This window comes from Carcharhinus amblyrhynchos, chromosome 4, assembly GCF_965287045.1.
Source record: "Carcharhinus amblyrhynchos chromosome 4, sCarAmb.v2.hapA, whole genome shotgun sequence".
In the NCBI taxonomy this organism is placed as follows: Eukaryota; Metazoa; Chordata; class Chondrichthyes; order Carcharhiniformes; family Carcharhinidae; genus Carcharhinus; species Carcharhinus amblyrhynchos.
In genome coordinates this window covers 86,859,017-86,872,740 of record NC_137327.1, presented here as the reverse complement: position 1 = coordinate 86,872,740, position 13,724 = coordinate 86,859,017, and the positions used below count along the sequence as shown (strand labels likewise).

The following is a 13,724-nucleotide window of genomic DNA, read 5'->3' as shown; positions in this document are numbered from 1 at the left end:
GTATTTTTAAGCAAACTGAATGAAACAGACTATATTCATAAGACACCAAAGAAAAAGTGTCATATCTTAACTGACATAATACAATGCTGCAAATTATGTTGACACTTCTAAAAGAGAAAAAGCTAATCAGATATTTCTCAAAAGAAGACAATGCCTGAAGGAAAAGTTTATTTAAGGAATAATTTATACGTCACCTGGCTCAGAGGCGAGGCTTTCTGGTTTCTCTGTTGATAATGCTTCACTTTCTCTAGATAAGCTCCTCCATTTTGGAATCCGGCTAATGCTGGAGGTAGATATTTTCCTTTTGTCACTGACCACTGGAGTCTGATAAGTAGGTGCCCCTTTGTAGTGAGTGGCCACACTCTTCTTTGGTTTTGGCACATCCAGGACCTTCTCACCCACTGGCTCATTGGTAACAACAGTGGCAAATCCTTGCTCTGAAACACAAAAAAAATGACGCTCACTTAATGAGCAGCTATGTTCTAAGATAAGCTTCTCAAGTCACAGAATGTACGATACATTCATTGCAATTTCACTTTCAGTACTGAAGTATACACCAATTGTATGATTTAAGATGATGAACAAGTGGATAAATAGCACAGCTGAATTAAATCCAGTTCAAAGCAAAGTGGCAAATCTTTCCCCTCTGCCAATTGCTAGGAAATGTCTGGTGAAACTCAGGCCTTGGTTGGTCTCATATCAGCATGAAAATGACTAAGGCAATGAGGAAGAAATGGCAAAAGGAGGGATGAGTGTGTAGAAGGGAATCAGCTAGTAAGATTCACAGACAGATGTAGTCTTTTAGGAGACAAGAATGAGAAGGGATTAAATGATTCTTTTTAACTAATTAATTTAGACGGTTTGCTCATATGTGAATGCAATAACGGTATTAAAACAAATAAATATGATTTTGAAGTATATAGATATGAAAGTGCATTTTAATATATAAAACGTACTGTTTGTCTTAGTCAAAAAGAGAAAATGCTGCAAAGTGCAACAGTAATGTCAGAAGGTTAGAGCTATAAACCGGCAATCCATGAGTTAGCAAAAAGTATTTGAAAGTTTCAAGTTTTTGGGACAAGTGTTGTAACATTATGATGGCATACACTGTCCTGACATAGATGATGCATTTCTAGGGCCCAGAAATCACGTATCTTTCTGTCTTTGCAATGAACCTTTGGGAAAAGTTCACCTATGGAAAGCATCCATTGTTACACAGCAACCAGGAAATGGGTTTAGCTAAAATGGGAGGATGTCCAGATTGAATAGACTAATGAGATATCATTGTACTGAGTGGCAGATTGCAATTGACCGAAATACTTACCAAAACATGGACTGATATGTGAACACAAAATGAAATTGATTTTAAGCTAATGATGAGGTATATTTTAGATAACAAAAGGTATAAGCATTCTATACTTTGGCTGAATGCCTCAGGCCTTTGGAGAGGTTTTACAATACTGAACCTGAGCTGTTTAACCCTTTGGGGGCCTCTGAACGGCTGCTTATGTATTGTTTGTCCAGTTTGATTTTTGCGTTTTAAATAAATTTTGTTACGTCTTTAAAACAGAGACTTTGCCTTTTGCGAGTTTTTGAATAGAGTCAAAGTTTTTAGATATAAATCGGCCACCTTTTAAAAACTCCCCACAGAGTGGAAAAAAGTACAACAAAATAAAGTCAAAATCCCACCAATATGTGACTTCTTTAGAGAGGACAATATTACTTCAACTCAATGAATCAACTTGCAGTAAATGAACAATGGAGATACTGAGGCCATTCTGGTTCATGCCAGTGTCTAAATCCACCACACATAGCTTTGTTTCAGAGCTTCTGCTCCAGGATTTAATTCCCCCTCCATCTCCATACCTGCCAAAAAACCCACTTTGACCAAACTTTTGGCCACCTTCTCATTTGATCCTTAACTGTCTTATGTCCATTTTCAAATATGAAGTACCTTCAGATTTCCTTTTAAGGGTGCAATGTAAATTCAAACCATGACTATTGTTTCACCTAATGGTTCTGGGAGTGCTAATTACTCTGAGTAATTCTTTTAGCTTGAAATTCACTGAAGTTCTCGACCAGCAACGAAGCTTTCATTTTGGAATGAACGGTAAACCAGCACACAGGTACATTTTCTCTCGTGGTAGAGTTATATTTCTCAAACATACGGGGGAGGTGGTGGGGGGGGGTGGTGGGGGGGGCTGGAGAGGAGGTGCGGGAGGGGATTCTCCCATTCTGCTACACTGCTTTTGCAATTTCTGCACCGTCAGCTCTGCATCAATTTCTGGCACGATCAGAAGGCCAGCAGTGCAGGCCACTGCGCACCCACTGATCTCGGCACTGAGATCAGCTCATAGGCAATGGCCCGCTCAGCACTGTGCTGTCAGCCTCTTCAGGGAATAGGTCCTGCCCATTGGTTTCTGGAACGATTCATGCTAGTACATTCTGCAGTGCACAGAAACTCCTGTTGAAAAAAAGCTTGATATACTCCAGTTTTTATGCAAATTCAACATGAATTTTTTTTGGAAAATTGCCCCCACTATTTTTAATCATAAGAACATAAGAAATAGGAGCAGGAGTAGGCCATCTAGCCCTTCAAGCCTGCCCCACCATTCAATAAGATCATGGCTGATCTGTCGCTGCTCAGTTCCACTTTCCCGCCCTCTCCCCATAACCCTTAATCCCCTCTCTCATCAAAAACCCATCAACCCGCGTCTTAAAAATATTTAGCGAGGCAGCCTCCACCACTTCAACGGGCAGAGAATTCCAGAGATTCACCACCCTTTGAGTGAAGAAGTTCCTCCTCAACTCCGTTCTAAACCGCCCCCTTTTATCTTGAGGCTGTGCCCCCTAGTCCTACTGTCTTTTTTGAGCGGGAAGAGTCTCTCCACCTCTATCCTATCCATCCCATTCATCATCTTATACGTCTCAATGAGATCTCCCCTCATTCTTCTAAACTCTAACGAGTACAAGCCCAGTTTATTCACCCTCTCCTCATAGCTCAACCCCCTCAACTCCGGTATCAGCCTAGTAAACCTCCTCTGCACTCCCTCCAAGGCCAAAATATCTTTGCGCAGGTGCGGCGCCCAAAACTGCACACAGTACTCCAGCTGTGGCCTCACCAGTGCCCTATACAGCTGCAGCAAGACCTCCCTACTTTTATATTCAATCCCCCTCGCGATGAAGGCCAGCATCCCATTCGCCTTCCTGACCACCTGCTGCACCTGCAAGTTGGGTTTTTGCGACTCATGCACAAGGACCCCGAGGTCCCTCTGCACCGTCGCCTGCTGCAGTTTTTCGCCCCGTAAGTAATAGTCCTTCCTACCATTCTTCCTACCAAAGTGGACCACCTCACACTTGCCAACATTAAATTCCATTTGCCATTTCCTGGCCCATTCGCCCAGCCTATCTAGATCCTTCTGCAGACTCTCCACACCCTCCGCACAATTTGCCGTTCCCCCAATCTTGGTGTCATCAGCAAATTTCGACACCCTACACTCGGTTCCCTCCTCCAGATCATCTATATAAATGGTAAAAAGCTGAGGCCCCAGCACCGGCCCCTGGGGCACTCCACTAGTCACCATCTGCCAATCCGAATAGCACCCGTTGACCCCCACTCTCTGCCTCCTATTTGACAACCAATCCTCTATCCATCAATAACATTATTGCATGACTATTGACTGAGGGTAGGGATAGGATATTCAGGCTCCAGGACACCCACATCAAATGGTTCAAATTCATGTTCCAAGTTCAAATGACGTTTTAAAAACTGTATGAAACTATATAACTACTTTGTTCTTTCCTTCCCTATATTAACATACAATGAAGCTCTTTCGTTGGATTTATACATTTCCAGGGTTCAGTACATGCTGCTGTGCAGGTTTATTAATATAACTCGAGACTATTAGTCTTTGAACGACCACATTGCGGAATTCTGTCATTTATAATTTCCTTTCTGTTAAAAAGTTACCTAAAGCAGATATGAGGAAGACATGGCAATGGAAAGCCTCAACTCTGTCACAGTGATTAAGGAAGCTAATAAAGATTGCCCTGATAAATTGCAATTGCACATCCTCATTACAATACAGGAAACTTTTGAAAATAGAGGGGAACATTATTCAAAGTTCACAATGGCTTTAAAGGAATATGATAGAACTTTAAAATTCTTGATACATCAATCTCTAGATTTTGATTAACTTTGTGCTCTTTAAGGCAAGAGAAAAAAAAGTGCGGATCACATCACTTTCAGTACTGTGGGTTTGATGTTTGAGTGGATATAGAAGCATTTCCATTTGCCATATCAGCTGTATTTCTTGGCTCACTTTGGGAAGGCCATTTTTCTAATTCCCATTTCAATTGTTTTTAAAAGAGGCATACATAATTGTTAAATTGAATGTTGATAACCTTGAAGATTCTAACCAGAAAGAGAATAACCAGAGTGAAGGAACTAGATTAATGGTAAAGTCATCATATTGACAAACTGCTTAATGGAAAGACCACCAAAAATGAGGGGGCTGTATTAATGTAAGGAGATGATGAGCAGCAGAAAGAGCAAGAAAATTGGAATAACCACACTTTCATGAGATGATGAGATTGGTTAAGCACTTTAGATCAATTGCAAACTTCTGCACTGAAGTTAAGCCATGCTCTTCATGTGCTGAGCCACAGTAATTGCATTACCAATTAGATAAGTCAAGGGCACTTTGGTTTGGAACCATGATGTTACTAACAGTGAAAGATCCTCAAGCTATTGTTTAGTCAGATTGTTGGGAAATTTGGAGAGAGAGGAAAGGAGGTAATTTTTAAAAAATTAACATGGCTTGAATCATTACATATTGGGCTCATTTCAAGACCACACACTCACCATTTAAATTACTGTGCTCAGTTTCTTCTGGAGCCTTCCATGTTTCATCTGTATTACCTAAATTACTCTGAGCTCTTGTCATCAGAGAGCTGTCATCAGTCGATGCAACTCTTTGGTCCCTAATTTTAGCAGCCTGGTAGGCCTGTGTCCTATCACAGTGACTATCTGCAACACTGTCTTGTTTCGTCAGGTCTGGAGCTTGTTCACAAGTAGGAGATTCTAGACTGGAAACTACAGGAATCTTGTACTGACCTGTAACAGAGACCATATCAAATCATCCCAAATAGTAGCTGTCTCATAATATGGCCTATCAATAGAAAGTCAAACATATATTAAGATCATTTTTGGTTTTCAGTACAAGGAAAGACAAGCAAAAGTTAGCCTCATATTCGCACTGAGAATATGTAGATTCCCTATTCATTTTACGATGACCATTATTGAGGAGTGATTGCAAAGTTTCCAAGGCTGAGAACTGAATATTCAAGCATACTTGACATTTCAGAAGGATAGGAAGGAGGGAAGAGGAAGTGGGGTAGTTCTGTTAATAAAGGATGAGCTCAGTAGGTAGTTAGAAATGATTTTGGCTTGGAAGATAAAGATGAAAAATCAGTCTGTGTGGAAATAAGAAATTGCAAGGGAACGAAGTCACCATGTGGGAATAATAATTGCCACACCACCACCCCACCCCCATCCCGGATAATAACAACTGTGTAAGACACAGTATAAAATCAAGAAATAAACATAGGAAAGGTTTTGCAATAATTGTGGATGATTTGACTCTTTATATACATTGGAAAAATCTAATTGACAATGGCAACTCTAAGGACAAGTCTGTACAGTGCATCCGGAACAATTTCTTACCCCCATCCCACCGTACCAGGAGGTAATCAGGATCACGTTCAGAAAGGGTGTGAACCTGATTTCCATATATTTTAATAAATTTATATATAATTACTGGGATTGACGCTGTTGGGTCCACCCACAATGCTTCATTACCCACCTTGGTAATATGATGTCACATCAGTGCAAAGCGCCACTGGTTTCTAAAAGCAAAACCAGTCATGGTGACAATGCCAGGGACATGGAGGTGCCCATAGCCCCTGGGGAGAGGGATCCCGATGTCCATGGAGGGAACAGTCTGAAATTTAACTTGGAGGTCCGGGTGTCCTTTCCCAGTCTCAGATCCCCAGCATTGCTGATGTATTTAGGGTCCACCCCTCCAGCTGGCTGTCTAATCCTCAACAGCATTCTGAAATTGCAAAGAATGCTGTTAAATCAGGTGAGAAAAAGTGGCTGTGAAACCAGTGAGTTTCTCACACCTGATCCAACACTGTGCAATTTTGGAAAGATGGCACCAACAGTTCTCTAAAGTAGTCAGGAAAATAAGTTAAAACACAGGACTGGGAGGTACTTAAGGAGATATTTCAGAATCCTAAATGAAGAAATGGTACACAGTATTTATAGAAAAGGATAGTGGATTGCAAACTCTAAGTTGATCTTGAACATGCTTCTTCATGCAACTGGCTCAATATCTCCACTAGCTGCCCTTTCACTTAAATTGAGGAATAAAATGGAAAAATTACTCTCCTGACTCAAAGTCAGATTATTTTGTTTTGAAAAAGCAGGTTTAGCTAGGTACTAAGCCTTTGCTTAATGCCTCATAATGCCTTTTTGAACTTCTTTATAGCAAGGGTAGAATTCATGCCTTCATAAGCCTGTCTATATAAATTCAGATTTTAAAATAACAAGGTTTTTAAAATGGAGCAAACACTTCCTCTCCTCAAAATCTTTGTTTTTGTGAATGCCTGCTTAAAATATGGAACTATAAGCAGACTGAACAATTTCAAAAGGTGAGTAAGGTTGCCCTGTGGAACAAGAACATAAGTATTAGAAGCAGGAGTCGGCACCAAGCTCTTCAAGCAGAGAATTCCAGAGACTCACCACCCTCTGCTAAATAAAGTTCTATGCACTTCAGTTTTAAATGATCGGCTCTTTATCTTGCAGCTAAGTCTCCTTGTTCGAGACTTTCCCACTAGTGAAAACATTTCACTATCTATCCTGTTAAGGCCCCTCAGGATCTTAGACGCTTGAATAAGGTCACTTTCTCACTCTTCTAAACTCCAAGGAATATAGACCTTGGTTATTTAGTCTCTCTTGTTAACCCTCTCATCCCAGGAACTGGCCTGGTGAATCTCCTTAGAAAATGCAGAAAACCACCAGGAGAAAAATATCATAATAAGTCACTATCTCATTATTAAGATTTTAGTTTCAGGATCTAGCATTGTCTAAGATCAAACAAACTGTATATCAATCTAATGTTTCAAACATTTTCTGATGATCATGGTGTTCTGTAGAAGGTTATACGTAGAATTCCATAAGCAATTCTTTTGTATTTACCAATGGAGCTTTGTGAATTTATTAACTTACAAAAGAATTGAATTTTCAGAAGACTGTATCATCATTCAGAAATTATGCACATCCCAATAAAGCACATTTCTCCTTCACCTACTTACCATTGACGTGGCCTTGCTCCAATATATTGGTATTTGGTGCTGTAGACTCCCCAGTTTTACCCATGTCTCCTGAAGCACCCATAGAATTAAGTCTTCTTGGAATTCGAGAAACACTAGAACATCTCATCTGCAGGTCAGTGGAAATGTCAGAACCTGTGGAAGTCTGGCAGGTTTGTGGATGGCGAATATTTACATTCTTGGCTTCTTCCTGCCAATCTGAAGCTGGCTCAGATATTGGAGAGAATACATTAGGTCCTGTATCTCTTTGTTGCCCTGCAACATACACCAGTTGAGAAAACTTAGGATTTCTGTTAGAATTAATGATTTATACCATGCATCAGAAAGCCTCACTGCGGCCAGAAAGAGACCATGCTCACATTGGTAAAAAGGTTACTGTGTCTTGCATTATAACAATTCGTCCAACCAGGGTCATTATGGAACAACATTCAGCTGAGGAGGAACAGAGGGACATAGGAAGGCCAGGTAACATCTGAACCAGTTCCAAAATTCAGTCAGATCATTGCTGATCTGTAACTAATCTCCATTCACCACCTTTGATCCATATTTCTTGATGTTCTAACCCAACAAAATTCTATTAATCTCAGTCTGAGAAGAGGGGAGAAATTGGAGAAGGGAGAAAAAAGAAGAAAACCAAAACACACATGGAACATTCCATTTGAGTTGGACTACACTGACAGATTCTCATTCACTCCCCAAAATAACTACTTGATCCAATTCTGTAGCGACATTGATCTCTCACACCATAGATTTAATCTGAAGGTGATGCAAGGAAATGCTGTCAACACAGAACCAAGCCAAAGCAGCTCTGTCAGGGTGGATGTCCATTTTAAGTGGGTTTCAACTGGCCATGTGTGATGTGTTTTGATGGGAAAACACTAAAGAATCCAGAAGAGAAGTTAAACATTTGCTCTGAATGAGGAAGGCAACTTTTGCCACTCTTGCACATTGTGTACTGGTTAAAGAGGTATTGGTAGGATTCGGAGAGCGGTTACTATCTCAGCCTTTTAGCCAGAGGCTGGAATTTTACTGTCTGCCTCTCACAAGAATCAGAGCGGGTGAGGGCGGACCATGGAAAGGTCCGTTCACCTCGGGTGAGATTTTACAGTTTTGGGACAAGTGAGGCCATAAAATCGCGTTCAGAGTGTTTCACTATCTAAACACAATGAAAACTCATCAAACTGAAACGTCAACTCTGCTGCTCTCTCAGCACATGACCTGTCACATCTTTCCAGCATCTGCTGTACGTTGGTTTATGAATATATTTATTGTGTAGTTCAATTCAGCCACCAGAGGGTGCTTTAATATAACATTTGGAGCTCATTTTCACATTTCAAACGCAGGATTTTTAACTACGATCTCGGTGTTTCGTGTTCCATATTTGCATTCCAAAGTCTGTTGACCTGTAAATTGAGGCAAGTACACGGCAGGATCACAAGAGCTACTCTTCCCATTTAAATTGCAAAAATTTATCAGCAAATGCCCTCAAATAGAGAACAGCCACGGAAATGCCTATGTGAAATTAGGATTGGACAGCTAGGGCAAAGTTTAATGTAGACTTACTCATTGACTGGAGAGCTCTGCACTAACTCTTCATCAGAAGATCTGCCAAATTAAGTGCCAATCAAATATTTAACTGGACAGCAGCAGTGGGCCTTGCATCAAGGACCCTGGGATGAAGATGCTGCCTGTGAAAAGCTGCCAAACAATCATCAGCCTTTCATTGCTCAGCAGTGCCACTGAGGAGGCAGTGACTGCTGCCGGCACTACACATGCCCACACCCACATGTCTGGCCAGAATTGCTGATGGGTCAGGCATTGGTGGTTGATGGCGGTGAGGGGGGTTGTGGGTAAAGGGAGAAGGGGTATTTGGCAGCAAGAGGGGGACACTCAGCAGGCCTCCACCCCCCCCTCCCCAATGCTGGGTGCCTCGCTCAGGCACTTGACAGGCTTTGCTTTTCGGGCTTTCTGCATGGCACGTCGGCCGCCTGAAGCCGGATAAGCACCAGCGACGATGGAATGAGGCCCACGGGTGGCTATCAATTGCCCACTTAAGGGCCTCAATTAGGAGCAGCCTTCCTGCTTAATTGGAGCACAGGGTCAAGGAGGAAGCTCAGTCCCCACTCACCACCCTCCTACCCAGTTAAATGCCCCATCACCAAAGTAACCCAGTGGAAGGGCATAAACTTCCATCCTTAGTTTGAGCACAGAGAGGCTGAGGCCTTGCAGCAGTGTTTTCAGCACTTTCAACTGGCACTAAAAGGAGCAGGGGACCTTTGTGAATGTCTCTAGAGGCATCCTCCTGGGTTCCCTCTTCACCAGCAGCACTCGTTCCTCCCAGTGGTGCTGAGTCCTTCTATCGGGGCTCCCTGCTTCCTTAATTGGATGGCGAATGCAAAGTTTATCAATTAAGACCCCCTCTCATGTGAAGTTATGAGGCCATGTAGGGGAAAAATATAGTCTTGAAGTTCAAGTGCAGAATACATCATTGGTTGTTCATGTGCACGAGGTGATCTTGCCACTGCAAAAATTCTTGTACTTCTAATCTAACTATATGGACGGGGAGAGTGACACATTGTCCTCACTAGCTGCCTATGGTTGCACTGTCAAGGTATGCAGTTAAGCGAGGAGCATATAACTCTAGCACATCCCCAAAAAACTTCCTAGAATGTCTGAGTAAACAACTATACTGTATTTCTGTAAATACAGCTATAAGCTCATTCCGATACCCATCATACAAAACAGTCCAATCGATAGATTTGAATTCTATCTGCATTAACAGAGCATTTAATGGGAGGCTGGAGAAGAGCCAGAGGGAGAAAAAAAGTGGAAGGGAATTAGTAGGGATGGGAGGAGGTTGTTGTGAACATAAATACTGGTAAAGACCAGTTGGGCTGAATGACCTGTTTCTGTGCCTCAACATCTACAAAATTTCACAATCAATAGCTTGTGCAGTTGGTGTACCAACCCTTTGTAAATGGACCAATAATCAAGATGAAATGTCATTCAGATATTGTCTAATTACCCTTATTTGTTGCTCGTACAGCAACTTCTGTAGAACTTGGTTCATCACTGCTGCTTTCCCAGGGATCATATAATGACTTGTCCTGCAGCACAAGGAGTAAAGAATTAAATCTGCACATTAGATATCATCAAAATCTCAGCTAAGACATTATTAGTTGTATAGCTCCCAGAAAAGATCATTTCACTTCTGAAACCCATTCCCTCCAAAAACAATGTAGACAAGTAATTCTATTCAACCACACCATTCTCCCCCAAGCCTCTAAAGCAAAAAGCAGAAAAGAAGTGACAGGAGGAGAAATCTACAAACGGGCACTCTACTATGATTCTCCGAGGTTTTTAGTGGAGATTATGGTGGCAGAGATAGGATTGAAGATTCTTTGGCATCCATAGGATAAAGTCCCAGATAAAGGAAGCATGGCCAAGTTGGAGGGAAGGAACCTGGTAGGCAGTGCCAATTCTACCATATGCAGAGAAATTCTGTGCTGGGATTGTTTTAATGATCTCACAGGTTGGCCTAGGTAATTGAAGTCACAAGTGCCTGAAAAGATATTGAGATATTGCTGATAACAGGGCTCATGTTAGATTTTGTGGTCTGGATGGTGAGAAAATGAAATGAATGAGATGTTTATCTGGATAAGCGTTCCCCATCAACCACCTGAAGCGTACACCCTCCTCTCCTATGTATACTGAGAAAGGGGAAAACTGTTGGTTTGCCTGTACCAGAAAGCATGTTCACAAGAGAATGTCTGTATATACCTTAGGTGAGAACACACCATGAGTTAGTCAGTGATATATCCGAATCTTCTTTCGAAAGGTGAAACATGTATACAACCAGAAAGGAAATTCCAGGCGTTAGCATTTTTTAATTCACACTTTATACTCTATCTAATATGTGCTGTACCCAAAGAGCTAAGTGATCCTGAAGTTAATATTGAGAGCAGAGATAAAATGGTGAGATCCAATTTCTTGCAACGTATTCTATTCTATATATCCAAGTGTTCTAAATATTACAAAAACACAGGATAGTTTTATTCCAAAAGTCTAAATCATGTCAATTTCTTTCTCAAGACATGTGAGCGATTCATTTTTGGAAGAAGAATGAAAAGAGGCAATATAAAATGAAGGACACATTTCATAAGAACAGTGGGGGGGCCAAAGGTGTACGCGCATAAACCGTTGAAGGTAGCAGGGCAAGTTGAGAAAGTAGTTCATAAGACACGTGGGATCCTAGGCTGTATAGAAACAAGGGCATTAAGCACAAAAGCAAGGAAGCTATGGTGAACATTTATAAAGCTCTGATTCTGTCTCAACTGGAGCATGCTGCACAACACTCAATCACGCTTCAGGAAGGATATGAACTTTTGGAGAAAGTGCAGAAAAGATTCACAAGAGGAGGGGCTTCAGTTATATGGATAGATTGGAGAAGCTGGGACTGTTCTCCTTAGAGAAGAGAAAGTTGAGAGATTTGATAGAGCTGTTCAAAATCAGAAAGGGTCTGGAAAAATTGACAAACTTTTCCCATTGGCGGAAGAGCAAAGAACCAGAGGACAGTGATGACACAAGAAAAAGTGTTTTATGAGATGAGCAATTAGGATCTGGATGCACTGCTCGTGGGGTGGCAGAGAAAGATCCAATCATGCCTTTCAAAAGGAAATTGGATAATTACATTAAAAAATAAAGTTTGTAGGACTACAGGGAAAGGGTAAGAGAGAGTAGGACCAGCTGAGCTCTTTCTGCAGAGAAGCAATATGGATATGAAAGGCTGAATGACATCCTTCTGTGCTGTAACCATTCTAGGATTCTAATCGATGATTGGAGACTGGGACAATATCAAAGAAAACAACAATTTTTATTGATTCACAAGAGAAGGATGTGCTGGATAGTGAGTGTAGAAAAAAGGATGTTGACATTCTAGGACTTGCTGAGATAAAAAGGGGGGTGGTATTGGAGGTTTTGAAAAACATTAAGGTGGACAAGTCCCCAAGGCCAGATAGGTCTATCCCAGAATACTGAGATGAGGGAAGAAATCACTGAGGCTTTGGCCAAAATCTTTGTATCCTCTTTAGCCATGGGCGAGGTACCAGAGGATGAGAGAGTAGTGGATAGTGATATCCTCTGTTTAAAAACAGCAGAAGAGACAATCCGGGCAATTACAGGCCTGTGAGCTTTACATCAGTGTGGGGAAATTATTGGAGAAGATTCTTAGGGACAGGATGTGCTCACATCTGGAAGAAAACAGGCTTATTAGCAATAGGCAGTGTGGTTTTGTGAAGGGGAGCTCATGTCTCACAAACTTGATTGAGTTCTTTGAGGAAGTGACAAGAAAAATTGACCAGGGCAGAGCAGTGGATGTTGTATACATGGACTTTAGTAAAGCCTTTGATAAGGTTCCTCCTGGCAGGCTGATATAAAAGATGAAGTCATATGGGATCCAAGGTGAACTGGTAAGATGGATACAAAACTGGCTTGGGTAAAGAAAGCAGAAAGTAGCAGTGGAAGGGTTCTTTTCTAACTGGAGGTCTGTGACAAGTGGTGTTTCACCATGATCAGTCCTAGGGCTTCTGTTGTTTGTAATATATAAATGATTTGGAGGAAAATGTAGATGGTCTGATTAATAAATTTGCAGATGATACAAAAATTGGGAGAATAGTGGATAGTGAGGAGGATTGTCAAAGGATACAGCAGGATATAATTCAGCTGGAGACCTCAGCAAAAAGATGCAGATGGAATTTAACCTGGATAAAATGTAAGATGTTGCGATTTGGAAGGCCTGCTGCAGAAGGAAAGTATACAGTAAATAATAGAGCTCTTAGAAATATTAGCATGCAGACGGACCTAGGCGTGCAGATCTACAGTTCCCTGAAGGTGGCAACTCAGGTGGACAAGATGGCCAAGAAGGTGTATGGCATGCTGGCCTTCATTGGTCAGGACGCTGAGTTTAGGAAATGGAAAATCATGTTGCAGCTGTATAAGACTTTGATTGGGCCGTGTTTAGAGTATCGTGTACAATTCTGGTCTCCAGTGGAAGGATGTTGATGCTTTGGAAAGGGGGCAGAAGAGATTTACCAGGATGTTGCCTGCTTTGGAGGATATGGACTATAAAGAAAGGTTGAACAAACTTGGATTGTTTTCACTGGTGCGTCAGAGGATGAGGGGTCCCGGATGGAGGTTTACAAGATTATGGCAGGTTTGGATAGAGTGGACAGTAAGAGTCTTTTTCCCAGGGTCAGAGGGTCAATTACCTGGGGGCATAGGTTGAGTGAGAGAGAGAAAATTTAAAAAAAAGAGGTGTCGGGGCAAGTTTT

General features: G+C 41.5%; 1 protein-coding gene across 3 annotated transcripts in view; it reads right to left on the bottom strand.

The window, feature by feature from the left end:
* LOC145342168 (synaptotagmin-like protein 2) overlaps window positions 1-13,724 on the bottom strand; it is a 95,671-nt gene that overhangs the window by 35,149 nt on the left and 46,798 nt on the right. For 2 of the 3 annotated variants that reach the window (XM_080187464.1, XM_080187466.1), the window contains exons 6-9: window positions 10,421-10,502; window positions 7,378-7,650; window positions 4,865-5,116; window positions 195-437 (exon numbers count right to left, since the gene is read on the bottom strand). In XM_080187464.1, the coding sequence (XP_080043590.1) occupies window positions 195-437; window positions 4,865-5,116; window positions 7,378-7,650; window positions 10,421-10,502 (850 nt within the window). The remainder of the gene's footprint in view (window positions 1-194; window positions 438-4,864; window positions 5,117-7,377; window positions 7,651-10,420; window positions 10,503-13,724) is intronic. The other variant, XM_080187465.1, reaches the window with a different exon arrangement.